This window comes from Epinephelus fuscoguttatus, linkage group LG1 (genome assembly GCF_011397635.1).
Source record: "Epinephelus fuscoguttatus linkage group LG1, E.fuscoguttatus.final_Chr_v1".
Taxonomy (NCBI): domain Eukaryota; kingdom Metazoa; phylum Chordata; class Actinopteri; order Perciformes; family Serranidae; genus Epinephelus; species Epinephelus fuscoguttatus.
This window is the reverse complement of record NC_064752.1, coordinates 38,690,321-38,710,076: the sequence shown is the minus strand read 5'-3', so window position 1 is coordinate 38,710,076 and position 19,756 is coordinate 38,690,321. Positions and strand designations below refer to the sequence as shown.

Sequence of the window (19,756 nt, the reverse complement as noted above, 5' to 3'; positions counted from 1 at the left end):
ATTCAGACAGTTTTGGATTGAGATGGGCTTAAGTTCTTCTAAGACATGCGATTAAGATTCATGTATCACGGGGAAGCGAGAGTGGCTGTCTTAACTGAAAGGATAAAATAACTGGAACAGGAACTGAAAAAAAACCCCAGACCAAATGTTTGCAAAAGAACCAAAAGTATTTATTGTAACTTCTTCAGCATACAGACTGCATGTGAAAATAATAAACTAATAAGCAATTAGCGAAAAAGTCTAGCAAAATAAGTGAGTAAACAGGGAAAGGGTCGAAAAGTTTCTAATGCACTTTAGTAAAAAGACTCAAAATGTTTTACCAAACATTTGTATTTCTAGCATTAACATCACATTTATAAGCAAACTAAAAAAAAAAAATCCTATTCTCTTGCAATTTAAATCAGAAAGTTCAAAGGTATAGTTGATACAACATTACTGCACAATTGCTAACATTCAGTAGACAGTTTAACAAGTCTAAACCCCGCTGTCAGCTTTTAACTGAAGTTCATACAAACTCCATTTTCGATCAGTGCACAACAGATTACCTGTTTTACGAAACAGAGAAAGAAACACTGATTTCTACTAATGCTGCAAGAAGACCATCAGCTCCTGCCGCTGTATTATTAACCCAAAAGAAAGTGAGTCAAAAACGCACCACAGAAACAAGAGCATAGCAACTAAGACAACCTGGAGGCTAAATACAGCTGCCATCTTGGAGAGTCCGAAAACAATTAAGAGATAAAAAGAATCAAACAAAGGCGATACGCTATACTAATAAAAATCCTGTCCTTGATCACTCTGCCTCTTAATAGCAAAGCTGAGAATACAAAAAAACATTTGCAACTTTATTTGACTTTTGCACCAAAATGGCAAAAGTGTGTCTTTTTGTGCTGCTGGAGAGTCAGCCAGGCCTCCGTACTGAATCCTCACCACATGTAATAACTACGTGTGGTGTCAACAGGAGAGGGTTTTCCCTCTGCGCTACCGTCTTTGTCCTTCTCACCCTCAGCCTCCCACAGGTTGATGAGCGGAGGGTAAAGCTCGTTCAGGGGGATGGAGGAAGTCTTCAGCATGTATTTCTTCAGAGAGTGGTGGTAGTTTTTTCTCTTCCATCTGCGGGCAATGTAGACGCCCACAGTGGCCAGACTGAGGAAGGCCAGCATAGTCGCCATGACAGCCAGCACAGCTGCACTTGGATGCTGGTCTGACAAGTCCAGTGCGAAGGTAGCGCTACGTGTTGTCACATTAACGCAGGACTTGTGAGTCTGCAGGTGGACGTTGGAGACCGTGAGGCAGACTTCATACTCAGTAGCAGGTTGAAGGTGTGTGAGGTTGTACTCGTGAACGTCCACAGGGACGCGAGCTGTGTAGGTGATGTGCGGGTTGTCAATCTTCATGGTGGCTGAAGCCCATTTCAGGTTGGAGGTCATGACGTTAGAATTGACTTTCCAGGAGACCAGGATGGAGTGCGACTCTGTCTGCTTTACGTAGATTTTCATCACCTGGGCGCTGTCGAGCAGGGTGCCATTTACACGGATTGTAGCGACTCGCGTGTCAGCTCCTTCTGTGTTCTGGGCCACACAGGTGTAACGGCCAGAATCCTCCACCTGAACATGAGACAGCCGCAGGGTCCCCTCATTGTTCAGGTGGTACCGCTCTGACACAGTGTCTATTGTGATCTTGGTCCCAAGGGGAGTCACCCAGTAGATCTCAGGCTCTGGCTCGGCCATGGCCCTGCAGTCGAGACTGACGCTCATGCCCAGCTCGAGGTTCAAGTGGCCGGGGAAGGTGTTGTGGGATATGAGTGGCAGGCATTGCTCTGGGGACTCCAGCAGCCTTACCTCTCGCACCCGCTGGCCTCTGAGTTCGGGTGGGGAGTTGCAGAGCATGGACAAGGGCTCCATGAAGCGCACTGTGGTCCTGTTGGAACTCATCCACTGAATGACACAGTCACATCGCAATGGATTGCTATGCAGACTGATCTCCCGCAGATTAGGCAGTGCCTCCACAGTGTGCTGGTAAAGGGCAGTGAGGGCATTGTTGTTAAGCATCAGGCTCTCCAAAGATGGCATGTCCCTAAAGGCCAACCTATGCACATAGGACAGCTTGGGGTTGTTGGTGGCCTCCAGCTTTGTCAGTTCTGGTAGGTTGTCCAGAGCGTAGCGGTCAACTGACACTAACTCCATCATGTTATTGATACCCAGCTCCTTCAGACGTAACATGTTCCTGAAATCTCCTTCCTGGATTTTGTGAACTGGATTTTTGTTCAAATCCAAGAACTTCAGATTGGGAACTTTTTGAAGGGCTAGTTGAGGGATTCTGACCAGTTTGTTGTCATAGAAAGAAATGCTTTCAAGGGTATCCAAACCTACGAAAGCATTCGCTGGAACATCAGTGAGGTCCATGCCGGCCAGGACCAGACTCCTCAGGCTTCCTAGAGGCTTGAAGTTCATGTCTAGGAGGCCAATAACTGGGTTCTCCCCAATCATTAGGATCTCAAGGTTAGGTGTTTCTTCAAACCAGCGGCTATCTATGACATGGAGCCTGTTGGAGTTAAGATGAAGGCGCAGCAGGCTGTGCAGGCCTGCGAATGCCCGTGGGGAGATGGAGCTTATCTGGTTGTGGTTGATGTAGAGCTCCTGGAGATTGGAGAGGTTTCCCAGGCAGTGGTCTGGCAGCTGGCTGATTTGGTTCTCCTCTAGGTGCAGGGTGGTCAGGTGGTTCATGCTTGTGAGGCCCACAGCTTCCACAGTGCTGAAGTTGTTCTGGGAAAGGTCCAACTCTGTCAAGTTGAAAAGCGCCTCCAGCTCTCCACTGGTGTGAGAGATGGCGTTACTTTGGAGCAGTAACACCTGAGTATCTGTGGACAGGTTGGTAGGGATGTGCGTGAGCCTCAAGTCATTGCAGTCCACTGTTGTTGCCTCCTTGTAGGTCGACTGGGGGGTGAACCAAGGGCGGATCTCGCACACACACAAATGCGGACATTCTTTGCCACGTATGGGAGACAGAGAGGAAAGAAGCAATCCCATGCACAGCCAGAGTAAAGGAGGCCACGGCTGCAAGCTGAGCGCCATGTTGTCTGCTCTCTCTGCTCACACAAAGCTTAGATGAGAGGCAGTGTTCTGGAGAAAGGCTTGGAGGGAAGGTTCATGAGCATTAGTCTTATTTACTGCGGGCTGGGTGCTGCAGGCACTTTCCAGAGTGGGGATTTCTAATCCGGGAGAAAGTTATTTGCAGAGGCCAGGAAAGAAGATCATCTGGTGCAAACTTGACCTCTGCTGATTGTGCAGTCACCTCAAGATTTCAGCCTAAAAGACAGAAAACAAATAAAATGTTAGAGTCTGCAGTGTATACATTTTTATTATCTGTCTGCAATAAGGTAGTGAATTAGATTAACTGTAAAACAGGTGAATAAACAATGTGAGAAAGTAAGAGAGTATTTGGGTTTCTCGTAGAGTGTAACAAATAAGGCAAGTGGCAGTTTTCCGCAGTGCCACCCCACAGATATTTAGGGGGACTAAGTTGACGTGTCTAACAGGGCAGAATGAATCTGTCAAATTTGTCCTGTTGCCCTGTTATCGTGTAGACATTCATTCCCTGCCTTTTAATGAGCTCCTATGCAGTCAGACACAGTTTGAAAATAAGAATAAGTTTGACTAAGAGTTACTTCTGGACCTTGACATAAAATTAAGTGAGATCATGAATGCCAACTACTAATTAAAGGGACAGTTCACCACCAAACATACATATTTTTCCTCTTACCTGTAGTGCTATTTATCAGTCTAGACTGTTTTGGTGTGAGTTGCTGCAGAGATGTGCTTTCTCTCTACTATAATACAACAAGATACACTCGGCTTGTGGTCATCAAAGCACCAAAAAAAATACATTTGAAAAATTAAACAACATCTCTTTCCAGAAATCATAACCTGGTTACTCAAGATAACCCACAGACTTTTTTAGAGCAATTTTATGGAAGGGACTGTTTTCTCTCTACTGAAATACACCCACCAACCGTATCACTGTGCAGAAGAATGCGTGCATCGACTGCTAGCTCACCTAGCACCACTGAACTAGCTAACATTTCAGCTGAGCCCAAGATGATGCCACTAATGTTTACATCTTGTGCTGTCACAAGCTCAAGCCTCTCATCCATGAGTAGGTGCACGTTTCATTCTGCGCTGTGATATAGTTGGTGGACGTAGTTTGGCAGGATGAAAATAGCTTATACATGAAACTGCTCACAACAAGGTCTGTGGATTATCTTGAGTAATCCAGGTCATGATTTCAGACATTGCGATGGAGGTTTAAAATGTTTTGGGGGACTTTGAGCACCGTGCCATCTAGTTCCATTATACTGAAGAGAAGGCAGACATCTGCACAGCTGATATCTCACCCGGCAGCTCACACCAAAACAATGCACATTGATAAACAGCACTACTGGGAAGAGGAAAAATGTGTACTTTTGATTTTGGGATGAACTGTCCCTGTAACCATTATGCTCCTTCTTAAACGTCTTTCACGAGCAAAAATTAAATGTACTGTTCCCACATAGTAAAAGATATTTACAGCAATGGAATCTAAAACCTTTGTACACATCAGTGTCCATTCACCTTAGCATACTTATGAACTAGCGGACAGGGTGAAGCAGAATTTAGCTCTGCTATTTTCAGGATCTAAGATGATGTGTTTGATATTAGCTCTGCTTCCCTGCTGTGTTATGTATCTGTCTCTTCAGAGATTACCAACATGTTTTGCTCTCTGTGCTGGGTAGATTATCTACATGCCAGCTTGGTATCAGTGATCCTCTCAAACGAATGTGTGGGGTGGGCACAGCCGGCAGCTCTGGCTGTTAGCCCATTACACAACAGGCTTAATAAACAGGGAGTTTATGTGCTCTTCACAGTTAATCACTCACTACTTATGATACAGTCCCTCAGGAAGCAGTCATACACATGTGTCGTGAATTTAGTAAAAACATTCTGAAGAGCCAGAGCTGCAGCTGTGCTAGTGTGCATGCCCTGCTCGTCCAGGTTCGGGCGAAATGAGACAAGCAGAGAGAGATTGGAGGGGACTGACAGGCTGAGCGCCCAGAGGAATTGTAATATTTTTACGCTTTTGCTTTCATTTGTCGATTTCATGACACCAACTCCCAGAAACGTCTGTAGGGATGACAGGTATAGACTCAGTTTTAACAAGCACAATAGAATATCAGGAGCAGTGGGGATGAAGAATCAGTCATCAGTTTCTTGGAATGCATCCTAAAACGTATCCATGTATGTTAAACTTGTGAGTGATCACTTAGATTTTCTTTAAAAAATGCCAAAAAATATTAATGATTAAACATTCCTGTGTGTGTAGTCATTACTATGTTTGTGTGTGATGAGTGAGCTGTCAAAAGTAGCAATTATTACAATAAACAACTAAAAGGATTAATCAGCTTTTATAATAGTTGACATTAGCAAGAGAAAAAGAAAGAAAGACTCTTGGCTGCGCTCACGAAACACCAACAGTGTCAGTTTCTAGTGTGACTCACACTCATAGAAATTCACATTTATCCTCATAAAAAAACTGAGGTTGAGCATCCAGTGTGTGTGTGTGTGTGTGTGTGTGTGTGTGTGTGTGTGTGTGCAACAGAGAGAGATCGTTGGGAGTATTTTGTTTTACATCAAAACTGACAAGTTCCTCCGATATTAACATAAAACAGATACAGATTGTTTTCCCTCTCCTTTTATGTGCAGTCTGTTCGTGCCCTGGAATGTGTTGACAACTCCTCACAGTTTTCCCTACGCATTTGCATGTGCAATAGTATATAAAAGCAGCTCAGTAAATACAAAATGGAACACTGTGCTATGCAGGAAAATAACATCATTGTTTCTAGAAATGTAAACATGCCAGAAGAGTGGCACTGCACGCTAAATCAGCTTTTCTCAAATACAGCAACTCGCAGCAGAAACTTTAAGCATCACAGCTCATCCATGTTTTTTTCTCTTAGCATATTGTGCCTATATCAGGTGGCTGGTCTCTCTGCAATCACCCAGTCACACTCATGGATGGATTACAGAACAGGTTTACTGGGCACAGGCCCAGTTGCCCAAAATGTCAGGGAGCCCCCTGGCCTTTACCGGCAAAATGTCACACAAATTAACACGCACCAACCAGGAAGATACTCAAAAAGACCATGACAAGGCCACAAAGAGATATAAAGGAACTTCAAAGACACCCAAAATAATTACAAAGACACACAAGGAGACACAAAATGACTGCTGAGTGGCCAAAAAGGACACAAAATTACCTCAGAGACCCAAACGACTACAAAAAGACACAAAACAACCACAAGGAGACACAAAATGACCACAAAGAGACACAAACCCCCAAAGAAATGTATAATGACTACAAAGAGATGCGAAACCACCACAAAGTTGGTGTGTCTTGCTACTATGTAGGAGAGGTGGTGGAGCCCTTTGCATATCTGTGCCCAGGGGCCCGCTGTCTCATGATCCGCCCACGGCCACACTCAAACAGATTTAACTGATTCCCTTAGTGTGACTGAAGGGTGGCACTCCTCTTGGCTCTTTTCACACATCCTACTGTAACTGCTGAACATGTGGCACCTCCTTCTGCATTTAGTCATCCATCATTTAGTTTCTCAAATAATTCATTCAAATATTGATGTACTGTGCCTTGGAATACAGAGATTAACTTTGTGATACATTTGTCTGTCCTCTCTCTTCCTCCATGTGTTGCACTGCTCGGCTATTAAATCGGAGGAGACAGGTGGAGTAATCACTGCTTTCATGCTGAGCCCATAAAACTCAGACACCTGGCACCAGGTTTCTGGCAGACTGAAGGCACTATGGGGGTCGGCATCCGTTCCCACCTATCTCTCACTGTGTGTACGTGTTGACCTCATTGACCCAAGGAAGCTCTGCTGAGCACATATGCTCGTTTTCACTCATGGCCTTCTTCATCATCACTGCAGTACACAAATTCATACTCACAAACTGCCCGGTACACCCACACATACCTCTTGTCGGCCACAGAGCAGCTCCACTGAAGTGGTCAGAGTAAACTACTGTGTTTAAGGATACCCTCAAATTTTACAGTAAAGCTTTGCTAACCAAATACATGATCCCTCACCAGCTTCCCACCTGTAAGCTTTGCCACTCTGCTACTGTGTGCGTAGGAAAAGATTCTCTGTGGCCTATATACCTAAACATCTACATCACATATTTACTTTGTGCAGCAAATAGCTGTCATGTATTCATGTGTTCTGACCTTTAAAGGTCAGGCAGGTAGGATTTAATGGCATATAGCCGTGAGGTTGGTTTGTCCATTCTGGGCTACTGTAGAAACATGACAAATACTATGGAGGAGAACACGCTCCATATGTAGTTATAAACGACTCATTCTAAGGTAATGCACAATGAATTCCATTTCTGCCAGTAGATGCCCCTAAATCCTACACACTGGACCTTTAAAGCACACTCTAACATTATCCATTTCCTACACAGCATCTATCAAATATCTGAATCAACATATATACAAAGTGATCCACATTTCACTTTTCACTTTCACCTCTGACTTCCATTTTGACATCATGGTTTATAGAGGTTTTTAATCTATAACATTTCTACATCATGTTTTTTTGCTACAAAACATATCATGGGCGCAATAAGCAGTCAGTGCCACGACTGAGTATTTCTTCCTTGGAACTGTAGAGTGCCAATGACAGTCTCAATAAAGCTGAGTCTGACTGCCTGGGCTTGCTATGTCACAACTCTAAGGAACCAATCACGTCAACTTGTGGGGTGGGACTTTGATTAACCCTATGGCAAAACAAGTGGTATAGGAGGAGAAGCAGGTGAAGCTACATACCAGTGTTTTGCAACTTTAGTGAGGTTTGTGTTTAATGAGCAGAGTGAAGGTGAGAAGACATGCACGAGCTGCAGGCCAACAGCTAAGGGGCGGGGCTTAATTGCATATTTGCAGTACTGTGCATACTGAATCAGGCAAAGGTGTAGAGTTACATCTAAGCCATTTTAAGACATGAAGGGATTTTTTTCTCATGGAAAAAAATGTATGAATATGTAGTTTTGATGAACAGAGGTGTATCTTGAGGTGTTTAATAAATGCCTGAAGAGGAACTTTAATTTTACCACTAGCAGGAGATATGAAATAGTACTGTTAATGCATTTGGTAACGAGTGTGTGTGCATGTATGTGTGCTAGACGGACAATATTATTAAGATAAAATAAAAACAAAAGATAAATGTCATGATTGGGGCAAAGACTGAGAAACATATTATTTTATGTATTAGCACCCACCTAACTGTCAGAATACACAGAAGGGAGCCATAGTTGCTGTTGATTGATGCTAAATGTCAATTTATTAGTATGTATTGATTCGCAATATTTAAAACGATTTCAGTATTCATATTCTGCAGTATATATATGAGACCTGTATCAGCTGAGCATGCTTGTAAATGTTTACTGCAGTCATTGTGCTGTTCTCTGCTACTAACCATGAAAAGGAAAGTCATCTCTGACATGTTACAGCCTTGTTATATTTTTTCTTTCAAGAGAAATTATAAATGTTCTGCCCTCATGTCACTCTTTTCCTGTGTTATTGAAAATTTTATCAAATATTAATATTTTTATAGTATTGTATCAAAGTTAGAAATTCCTGTATCATTGATATAGCCTGAAAACACCTTGATTTTTATTTAAACAGCTCTACAAATGACGTCCTCATCGCTACTATACAGACACTATTGTTTTGGTATCTGCAGTCATTTACAAGATGGAGCTGACATAAATTGTAAGGAGAAATAGTAAACTTTGTTCTCAAAGTCCTGGCTTTGATCATGTCTCAAAACATGACAGAGGAAACTTCCCACAGGAGTAAGGTTTGTTATGCTTTACAGAATCACTTTGGTGGGACAACACCTTTGTGAACTCTTGTTCTCTGGGATGCGACAGAGATTAGATCATCTCAGATTAATTCTCTCTCTCAGACCAGTTGTGTGCCAACACCTGTGTGTCCTGAAAATCTATTGCTAATCTCTTGGCTGAGGCCACAGAGAGCAAAGACACAGCAATTTAAAATGCACACATACATATGTCTCCATACTGCACCCATCTCCACACTGCCACAAAATCCAGATTCTGTTTCCCCACTCTTTGACTCGCACGCTGTGACACACATGCATACACAGACCACTGGAAGGAGGCAGAAAAATCCCTCAACAGCTTGGCATTATCCAGCTGACTGTCTGAACTGAAGCCTGCAGCAGGAGGGATTTACTCTCTTTGCTCAGCCGATCCTTATGAGGTTTTAATCTAAGTACACATAGAACATTTAAAACACACACACACACACGTCTACAAATACACACCTACAGTAGCTGATATTTCCACTGGGTTCCCATAAACCGTCAGAGGATCACTGGCTCTGAGGTCCAACGCGAGACAGTGAGATGTGATTGTGGGACATAATGAGCTTTGTCTGCTTCATACTAAGGTCTTGTAAATTCATTTAGGAGACAGGATCTCTGGACAATACAGGGGGCAGTGGAGATAATCAGAGGCACGAAAGAAACACAGACCTGCAGTCAGACGCAGGGAGCATTTCTCTTTAGAGCTGTGAAATGTAGGTGTTTGTGTGCAGTCACTGTTTTCAGCAGAAGAAGTTAAAAAGGACTCATTTTGAAGGGCTTGTGAAATTATGTCTCTGCGGTTGGTTTGAAGTCATTGCATCTGACTTTATTTTACACATTCTGGGAGTTTAGATGCGATACTGCTCATACTACCCTTCACTGTGTGCCACTGGTGCAGCCAGGAGGGACCTCACTTGATAGCACACTGCATCATTTTTCATAGAAGGCTATGCTTTTACCCCCTCTATCTCTGAGGCCCTTTTCACTGGGTGCAAAATGTAAGCAGTGTTTCTGAATCAGCAACCGCACAACAGGCTCACAGACATGCCATCACCATAGCAACGGCTATGCCACCGGCATGTCTGTTTCATAACCAAATGAGAAGACATGAGAAGACGGCTATTACTGCCACCGGGCGGCTAAAGGAACATGCTTGTGAGAGCTGCTGGTACAAGAAGGTGACTGTAGCATAAACACAATAAAACAACAGTAAGCACACAGGCTCAAATGTCTGACTCTTTCCCCTTATCAGCAGACACCACATTGTATTTATATATTTCCAGATTCCTACTCTAAAGCTGCCAGTTTTTCGAGACAATCAGTTTGAACCCAGAGCTCTCATGTGGTGCTGGGAAGCTGAGTGGTGCTGCCTGATGTTTTCTCCATGTCCTCACTGTGCTGGCCTGCCTGAGAGACATCCTGTTCCTGCTCCATTAGTATGCAAGTGTCTCACTTCACATCACACAGGGCTTTGGTGCAGCTGCTGATGGCAGAGGTGTAGAGCCGAGGAGGAGGAGAAGGATGCATGTCCACTCAGTCAGAGAGACGGGAGAAAGTAAAGAGGGAGAGGATGGAGAGCTCTGCTTCCTTCAGCCGGGAGGCTACAGGAGTAAACTGCTGAGCTAAAAATGCAACAGGGCTGAAGATACAATAAGAAACCATGCTTATGGAATTAAAGGAAATTCTGCTGCATACTTTTACTTCAGGCTGCATCAGTGTTTAATAGTCGCAGCATGGCAAATTGTCTCTGTAGTTCTATTTACTGCAAATCCATATGGTAGCTTTATTTCCCTGTGGAACTGAGATGGATCTTGACACAATTTCTCTTCTCTGGCTCTCAATTTTTTCTCCTGTATGCCTCCCCCCTCCTCTTCATCTATCCTTACAGTTGCAATGTTGGCAAAAAGCCAATTTGTTGTCACTGAAGCATCGATCAATCTTACTGACGGGGCAAGAGTCTCTAATCTCGGGGGAACCCCTATTTGAAACAACGCAGAGGTCAAGGATAATTAACTTGCGCAGTTCAAACTGACCTCTCAACCAAAAAGATTGTGTCATTAAAGGTACACTATAAAGTCACTGCTGGCTTCTGTTTGTAAACAGTATCACCAGCAAAGGTGAAAACCAACCCAAGCTGTTTACGCCTGGTGTTTTACTTTTAATATATTTGTGTTTTTCTTTTAGCGCTGTGTAATTGGATGGATGCGTGCTGGTCTCTACCTTTCTATAAAGTCCTGACCTCACCTGCGTGTTGTACCCAGGAACATCCCAAACACAACAAAATAAGGAGATAATAATTAAATTTTCTGCAGATAAATACACCACCACATATTTCTAGTAGGTCATAAGTAATTTATATATATATATATATATATATATATATGTATATACATATAGGCCTAGTTGTATTCTTCCTTTGTTGCCTTTTGATTTTAGCTGCGTCTGCATTTATTGTTTATATCTCAACACCATTGAAACTTTAATTTCTCCCCCAATGTGTTTTCAAAGGTTTTTGAACATAATAAAATAAAAAAAAATAATGATTTAGAGGGATTATCTTTATATAATAAAACCCTGCATAGTATTCATTTAATAATGCTTGTAAAATGGATTTTCATAAATGGGCTTCAACATGATTTTTTGAACAGTTTATATCAGGTTTTTGCTCCGTGTATGATAACAACCAAAACTCTCTTACAGACTGTCTATTTTGAATAAAAGTTCATTTTCAGCTTATCACTGATAAAAACAAAGGACAAAACACGCAACTCGACATCCTGACAAAACCCTACAATGGCCCGTCATGTTTCCATGTTCCCCTTCAGATCACGCTCACAAAGGGAGAAGGTCAAGCTGTTGCACCCTCCGTCTCCACCGCTGTGGGAAACCCCAGCACCAACACATGCTGCAGTGTCCGGCCCTACGCTTCACAAAGGCTCCTACCCAAACACACAGACACACCAAGACGTGTCTTTGTTTTGGTAGGTTCTCACACTCCTCATCACCAGCTGAGGAGATACGTCACTGTGCATTGTGAGGACTGGGGGAAGGTGCCACGGCCTGCTACACTCCCACCTCATTGGCTTATTGGGTGACATCTGGATCAATTGTCTGGCTTCCTCACAAGATAAAGTAAACTGCACACAAGTTGTGTGGTTGCTTAAAAACACGTGTGCAAAATCATGCAAATCATGCTCCTCTTGTCCTAATCAAACTCCTGATAGTGTGCTGATATTAGTGAGTTCTTTGTGATCTCAGTAACAGGTGCCACCGTAATGCAGCAGCTGAAACAACAGAGCCCACTTGACAAAGGTGACCCTAACAATACAGACTCCCCCTGCTCTCTCCTACTTCTTATCAGAAACACTGGATTGTCTTCTTCACTCCAGACATCTGCCGATTTCCTGCCTCTTGGGCATGCAAATAGGTTTTGCTGGAGCACATGAGCCCATTGCTGCTACTCAGCTGTTTCAGCAGCACTCTGCTCTGGCGAGTGATGCTGCAGTTTGTGTAAATGTTACACTACACTGTTAGTTGAACCCGGTGTCACAGTGCAGTGAAATGTCAGGACTGCTGACAAGACTGCAGCTTTAATTAATAATGAGCCCGGTGGAGACTCACAGTTCACATCAATACCTGGCTTTTATGGCTGAAGTATAAGCAAACTAAATATTGCAACTTAACAGAGGTTTGCGGTGCACAGATTTTTATTTGGTTTTCCCTTTGTTCCCCTGCCTCTTATCTCAGATCAGCTCATATTTATAAATTGTCTAGATTGGAAAAAGGTTCACAATAATCATATAGTGTGTATAGACTGACTGCAGAGCACAGTGTCCTTGCAAATCTACTACTGCTATAATGCATTTTATTAATAAGACGCACATATTGCAGACAAATGCTGAGATCATATCATAAATACGCACAACTTTTAGGATCCAATCTCTGTCTGAATGAAATATTTGTTTGTTAAAGCCATAACACTGCCATTCCTCTTTGCTGCACGCGCTGCACGAGGACCCACACCACGGAGAAAGATCGCGTTATTGTTTCATTTCATCTTTGTTGATCAGTGCGTTTCTTGAAATCACAAATATGATGACTTCATCTTTCTGAGTTTTTCCACTCTTCACCAGACTGAAATATTCCCTCGCTTCTATCAAGCAAAAACAATCAAGGAAATGTTTGGAGATATTTTACAGGCATATGTATATCACAATTTCAGCACATGCATGAAACAAACACATCGCTCTCACCTCTGAAGCGCCGTATCCTCCGTTCCCACTGCTGCAGGCTACTGTATCTGACCCATGCAGTATCCGCAGCTCCGGAATGATGCGCGAAGGGGTTTGCAGATTATGTTTTAGAATAGTAACATTCAGCCTTATTAACGAGAACAAATCTGTGTCTGTGGAAAACACCCCCCTTTTCGCTTGTGATGTGATCTCCAGCGCCGGAGACGCGGCGCTAACACTTCAGAAGTGGAAACGCTGCAGCGCACAGCTTCCAGTGACGAGCAGCAGCTGCCTGGTGCAGGTCAGCTGGACTGAAACGCGTCTGACACCCACAGTGATGCCCAAACAGGCAACCTCACCATCTGTTCTGTCATCACAAACCATGGGAACAAAAAGTCCCACCCTATACCGGCCGCGAGCAGCGGAGTGCGGATTTTATGGTGGAAGCGCTAGAGGAACCAATGGCACCTCACTCATCACACGTCTCATTGTTCGGCTGTGTGTGCTGTTGACCTCTTTAAAATGTGTTTCTGTCGTCACTGCTCGGGTCAACGCAACTCAAGTTCATCCATCAGCACTGAGGAAAAGGCTTGAAAGCTCGCTTGAGAGGAGGACATCAAAAGACTTTTGGGTGCCATGGACACAGTTGATATAAATTTAATGACTTGCTAATTAATAATTTATAATAATTATGAAATGAAATGGACTTTAGAGTGGATCTTATTAGTCTCTGTCTTGCTCCGGCAATATGCAAATGTATTTATTTTTTTTTTTAAAAAAGTAGCTGTTTATTGATGTGTATGTAAATATATCCAATGTGATAATGTTTAAAAAAGTGCTTTGTTTAAATAAAAATCTCTCTCTCTATTACACACACACACACACACACACACACACACACACACACACACACATCTATGTTGAGAGAGAGATAAGTCTTTTCTCAGACCTGTCACTTGTTTAGATTCTTCCTCCTCCTCCTCCCTCTCTAAGGGGAGCAGTGAAAATGACAACGTTTCATCACTTGCTGTTTGAGCTGCTGCTTTGGGAGCTGCCTGACAGGTTCTTCATCCATACTGTAGCTACAGAGATGAGATGTGATCATCTCTGTGTTGAGACAAGACAGTGCGCCAAACAGATGGCACGTGCAGGTTCTTGCTGTTTCTATTGGAATTAAGAAGAGAGTTATTGACTGGGGATCAACACAATTGTTGTCATTTCAGTGTTTTTTATCTTTTCTACTTAGACGGCCTGAGCAGGTTTGACTTCATCCTTCTATGATGCTCCAAAATGAGTTCTCCTGTATGTGTTTAGTTTAGGCCAAATATTAATCTGGTATGTATGTTTAAAACTTGAACACATTTGTACAGTGTCCATGTTCATGAAATGCCTGAAGAGTAAAAAAAAAAAGAAGATCACAAACAGCCAAAGATTAAAAGGTTCAGCAAAACTGACATTATTTTGGGCACTCATAAAATCTAGGGTATTAAACTACATTCAAGTCTGACTAATGGTGGGTAACAGTAACTGATGAATTTCCTTTATTTCTGACAAAGCATTAAAGGAAAACTTCCCCCCTCAGATGATTATTTGTAGATCAGTTGCTCACCCAATGTTACGCTAAATTTGTGAACAAAAATGTATTTCTCTCACATGCCTCCACAGTGACCGAAGAATCCAAAAACGGATGAAATACTTGATTAATTGAAGTCATAGGAGTCAGTGTTTAACAGAAGAGAAACTATATCTTGTTGTTTGTGTTATTGTGTGACTTATCAATTGCTGTATAATTATCCAACATCATAACAGAAAGGAGAAATGAATGTCTGTGTTTACCTTTAGCTGGATTCGGGCATGTTCCTCTGCCTGTTGCTACTCCCTCTCTCTCCTCGTCCGCTCTTCAATTTCAGTGAGTTCTGCGTCTGAATCCAGCTAGACGTAAACACAGACGTTCATTTCTCCTTTCCGTTATGTTGTCGGATAATTATACTAACTATCCGAGCCTATCTATGTGGAAAAAAATGCACTTTTAATGGACATATTTTGACGTTGTTTGACGCTGTCTGAGTGCCCTATTATTTAATATAGCGTGTGCCCACGGGCTGCAGACAGGTCAGCCCTAGCTTCGTACTGGAGAAATGTCAAATATTGAACATCCTATCACTCATTTAGACAAAAGTAGATCGGAAAATAGGGCCCAGGTTGAAAAAAATATTAGTTCCCCTTTAATGGCAGTAGCCTACGTCTTCAATTCATCAAGAATTTTCTCCTTTTTTCGGATTCTTCTTTCACTGAGGCATGTGAGAAAAACTAAGCTTTTTTCTCAAATGCATCATAACACAGGGCAAGTAACTGCTGTACAGTTGGTCATTTGGAGGGAGCAGTATTCCTTTAAATCTACCAAACACTCTGTGATGCATGACCTTCAGCTATTGTCTGGTGGGGTCAATTTGTAATTGATCCATGCTTGACTCATGCTATAATATTAAACTACAAATGGCAAACAAGTTATTGTAACCATCTGCACACTGTGCTCTGAAACTTTTACATAACACAGTAAAAACAGAGTTGAGAAAAGTTTTAGTCAGCCTTTAAACCACTAATAGGACTGGACCTGTTAGAAGAATTCCTGTTGGAGTTTATTTTGACCATTTGACCCTGATTTGTGTTTTTAAATGTTTCACTACTTTTAGATTCAGGATTTAGTGCAGGCTGAGCGCATGTGGCAGAGTAAAGCCTTTTAAAATACAAATACATTAGTGAAATTTAATTCATTTTGCTGGGGGCCAACTGGAACTTGTTCAAAGGCCTTTTTGATATCCAAAAACTGCACTGTGGGAACCGCTCGTATCGTTTTGCCGCCACAGAGAGCTCAAAGTTGATTCAGCAGTCACCCTGTGTGTTAGTTGCAACCGGCAAATCATAATTTCCCACCATTAACCTGCAGTGCTTGTGGTGTGGTTGCTATGGCAACAGCTCCCTCCCAGGAAAGGCGATGCAGCATATCCACCGGTTTATTAGATCTCTGATCACACAGCTCCCTCCACATGGCCATCTGGGAAAACCAGTCACACAGAAACGTATGCCCCCCGCTTTACCTTTCACAAAGTCTTCTCATCATTTTGCCGCATTACACTCTGCTGAGGAGAAGACAAGGTGTCAGTTTTCTCGTCAGTGCTTATTTTCGGTCATAGTCGGGTAGAATATTAAATGAGAAGTGTTGAGGAGTGATGAGATGAATGTTGGAAAAAAATAATAAGTAGGCAGAGACACAAACAGACACATATGACTTCAACGCAAATGGACTAATGCTTTCATCTTTACCAGAAGTATTTCTCTGAGTTCACCCAGTTGTTGTGGTGAACATCCATTAGAGCCTGAGAGATATATGCTGTACTTTTTAATTTGATTTTCATGATTAAATTAAATCTGATCTTAATTGGCAATAATATGAACAGCTTGACGCTGTCTTCAGCTCTAACTGGAGCAGATGCCTGCCTCTGAACATTTAGCGCATTTGCTACCTTGTTATGACACTATGTCACTATCACACCATTACTGGTACAATCGCTACCTTCTGCCAGACTGGAGCAAACACTGCTGCCAAAGTACGGATGACACAGACACACAAACACACACACATATGTTTGCCTGTACATGTACCTGACAAACACTGTCATTCTCAAGAGAAAAGTGACAAGTCCAGTTTTCTTTCAATTTCCCTTTCCTTACCCTAATACCATGTTTGTCCATGTCCAGGTCCAAATCTCTGCCTGTGTCTCCTCTCCTTCAGCTGCAGGATGATAGCTGAAACAAATAAGGCATCTGCTCGGGGGTGGACACAGAAACAGAAACACCTTACAATATAATGCAGCTCAACACAGCACAAACTACAGCCTCAGAAAATCCCCTCTGAGTTGAATCAGCACCTCCCAGGCTCAACACAAATTGAACATTATGAGCCTCACTGTGGCTGAATTTATTGCAGGGCCGTTATATTGGATTGCAACAGAGAGTACAGGTGGCACTTATGTTGTTTCACATGTAGGATAGCTTTCACCTAGCCTGGGAAGGAAAAGGAATTTGGGGAAATACACTTATTTGCTTTATTGCAGAGAAATGAGAAGATCAGTATTTCTTTGTACGCGAACTATGAAGCTAGAGCCAAGAGGCCGTTATCTTAGCTTAGCATAAGGACTGGAAACAGCTCGTCTGGCTCTGTCCAAAGGTAACAAAATCTACCTATCAGCACCTCTAAAGATGACTAAATAACATGTTATCTCTCAACTGTATAACAACACGTGTGTGGGTTTTTTTTTTAGAGGAGTCTCTAAGAAGTAACTGAAATACTCTAGCACATATCCCCCTGTAAAACCACAGCGTTTTACATTTTGGTTTTTATGTGGAATAACAAACAAGCTGTAACGTGTTCATTAGTGATATTTAGAGGTGCTTACAGGCATATTACGTTCTCTCCGAACAGAGCCATGTTTGCTGTATTTACCTGTCTTTATGCTAAGCTAAGCTAAGCATCTCCTAGCTGTAGTTCATTTCTAATGGACAAACTTGACAGTGACATCGTTCTTTGCATCTAACTCCCATGAAGAAAGTGAATAAGTGCATTTTGCAAAATGTCAAAATGTTACGTTAAAGAAGGTCTGTAGAACATTCAGTGTATCTATGAGTCAGAGTCTGATTCAGGCTGGCAGTACACGGTTCTAAACATGCAGGTGGATGAGCCAGCAGCTAGCAGCTAATGGTGCTAACAGTGTGACCAGTGCTAACAACAGCAATTTCAGTGGTATGAAATTACCCGGATCTTCCACATCATGTGGCCCATAGAGCAAGTGTACTAGGGACTTACCACAGCTGAGTGGCTAACTTCTGACCACCAAACAGCTAACTGCCAGTTTAGCCCTCTGCTACCTTGAATGGGGATAAAAAATGATCTGATCTGGTTCTTTTATACTAAAGAAATGTGACTGGATCGAATAAATCAAGTCCTGATAGCAAATGAATAATTTCACAGGGACTGTGACAGGAAAAAGTCTCTCTGGGCAGACTGTGTCGTGTGATGGACCCAGAAATTGTAATTCCACGTTTGGCCACCGTGTAAAATTGGCCTCAAAAGCCTGGCACTGTTTCTGGGGGCTTGGGACTCACATGCACTAACATGCATCCACAGTCTGACGTCTACCACAGGAAAGAACAAAGAAGCTTGTATTACAACACACACACAGGTAGCATGACTCATCTAAGGACACCATATACCCCACTATATATTTACTAATGCTCTGAATGTTGTATACAGAACCAAAAGCATTTTCTGACCAATCTCCTTAATAAAAGAGGAGATGTGTCATCTAATTAAACAGCAATATTCTGAACAATACATTAAAACTGAGGTGCAGAAGAGGAAAAGGTTACTCTGAGGTGAGTGGGTGAGGTTAAAGTAAATCAAATTTACCCAACCAGTGGTGACTGGGTCAGCTATGAGCCAGTTTAAGAGGGAATGTATTTGAGAAGGTCTGGAACCAGTATGAGTCATCTTTATATGTGAGTTTTGATTGATGACTCTGTTAGAATACTGTGTTAAACTTTTTTTACTTGGTATGTGTTGACTGTGTCACTTATTACAGAACTGTAGGGCAGTGCACTTCCACTGTCATTGACTGTTCACATCCAGCTGCTCCACCGAGAGCTCAAGGTGAGCGTGAGTGTGAAATGTCTCCCCTGAATTGGTCTTAATAGCCACAGAGGTGATGAGGTCCTGACTCCTGTTACACATGTCACTTTGCATTAGTGTCCACATTAGAGCCTGCCACTCCGCAACCAATCAGAGCCACTTAACAACAAAATCAACAGATCCCTTTATAATTGCTCCCGAGCAAAGCAATTTAGCAGTGGCTCTTGGGGACTGACTTTCATTTGGGTTTGTCAAACACAGGCCTTGCTTGATTTGTTTTGGCCCAATCGAAAATTAAAATAGTTTCTGAGGCATGTGTGTGTGAGAGATGTAGGTGTTTGTTTTCATTTGCTTTATGCTAAAATAAATTAATAATGATAATTGTTCTTGGGTGTGCCGCTCAGTGATAGAATAGAATCATACAATTATACCCTTGTTAATCAATTTTATTTATCCATCCTTCTTATGTTCCCACTCAGACAAACAAGAACATTAACCAGAAAAGTTTTTTCTTCCTTTCAGTTAATCTCGACAAGAAAAAAACCCACACCATTAATATTTAATTGACATATGGCATCAGCAGCTTTTACATCACTGATGTTTTGCAAAGGAGGAGAAGAGATCTGTTTTGATTAGTCAACTCATTTTATGTTTTTTTTTTAACTACACATTTCAGGCACAGCAGACATGAGAGAAAAATACCATTGAGTTAAAGTATTCCTGAATTAATTAAATCACTCTACATGCAATCCGTTGCAAAGTGAGACAGCACATAGTTAAAGATGTCTTCACCATCTGTGCCTCATCATTAAATAATTATCAACAGTATGTTAAGATCATGGAACCATACAGGCTGTGTTGCGTCTCCAGAGACTGAAGCAGGGAAAGACAGCAAGGTTCTGA

The 19,756-nt window shown here is 42.2% G+C and overlaps 1 protein-coding gene across 1 annotated transcript; it reads right to left on the bottom strand.

The window, feature by feature from the left end:
• Positions 1–249: 249 nt before the first annotated feature.
• Positions 250–13,646, bottom strand: LOC125896062 (leucine-rich repeat neuronal protein 1-like). The gene is made up of 2 exons (XM_049588389.1): positions 13,189–13,646; positions 250–3,308 (listed from the first exon to the last, which is right to left on the bottom strand). Exon 2 carries the CDS (start codon positions 3,072–3,074, stop codon positions 927–929), a length of 2,148 nt encoding a protein of 715 aa, XP_049444346.1. The 5' UTR covers positions 3,075–3,308; positions 13,189–13,646; the 3' UTR covers positions 250–926.
• Positions 13,647–19,756: the final 6,110 nt, after the last annotated feature.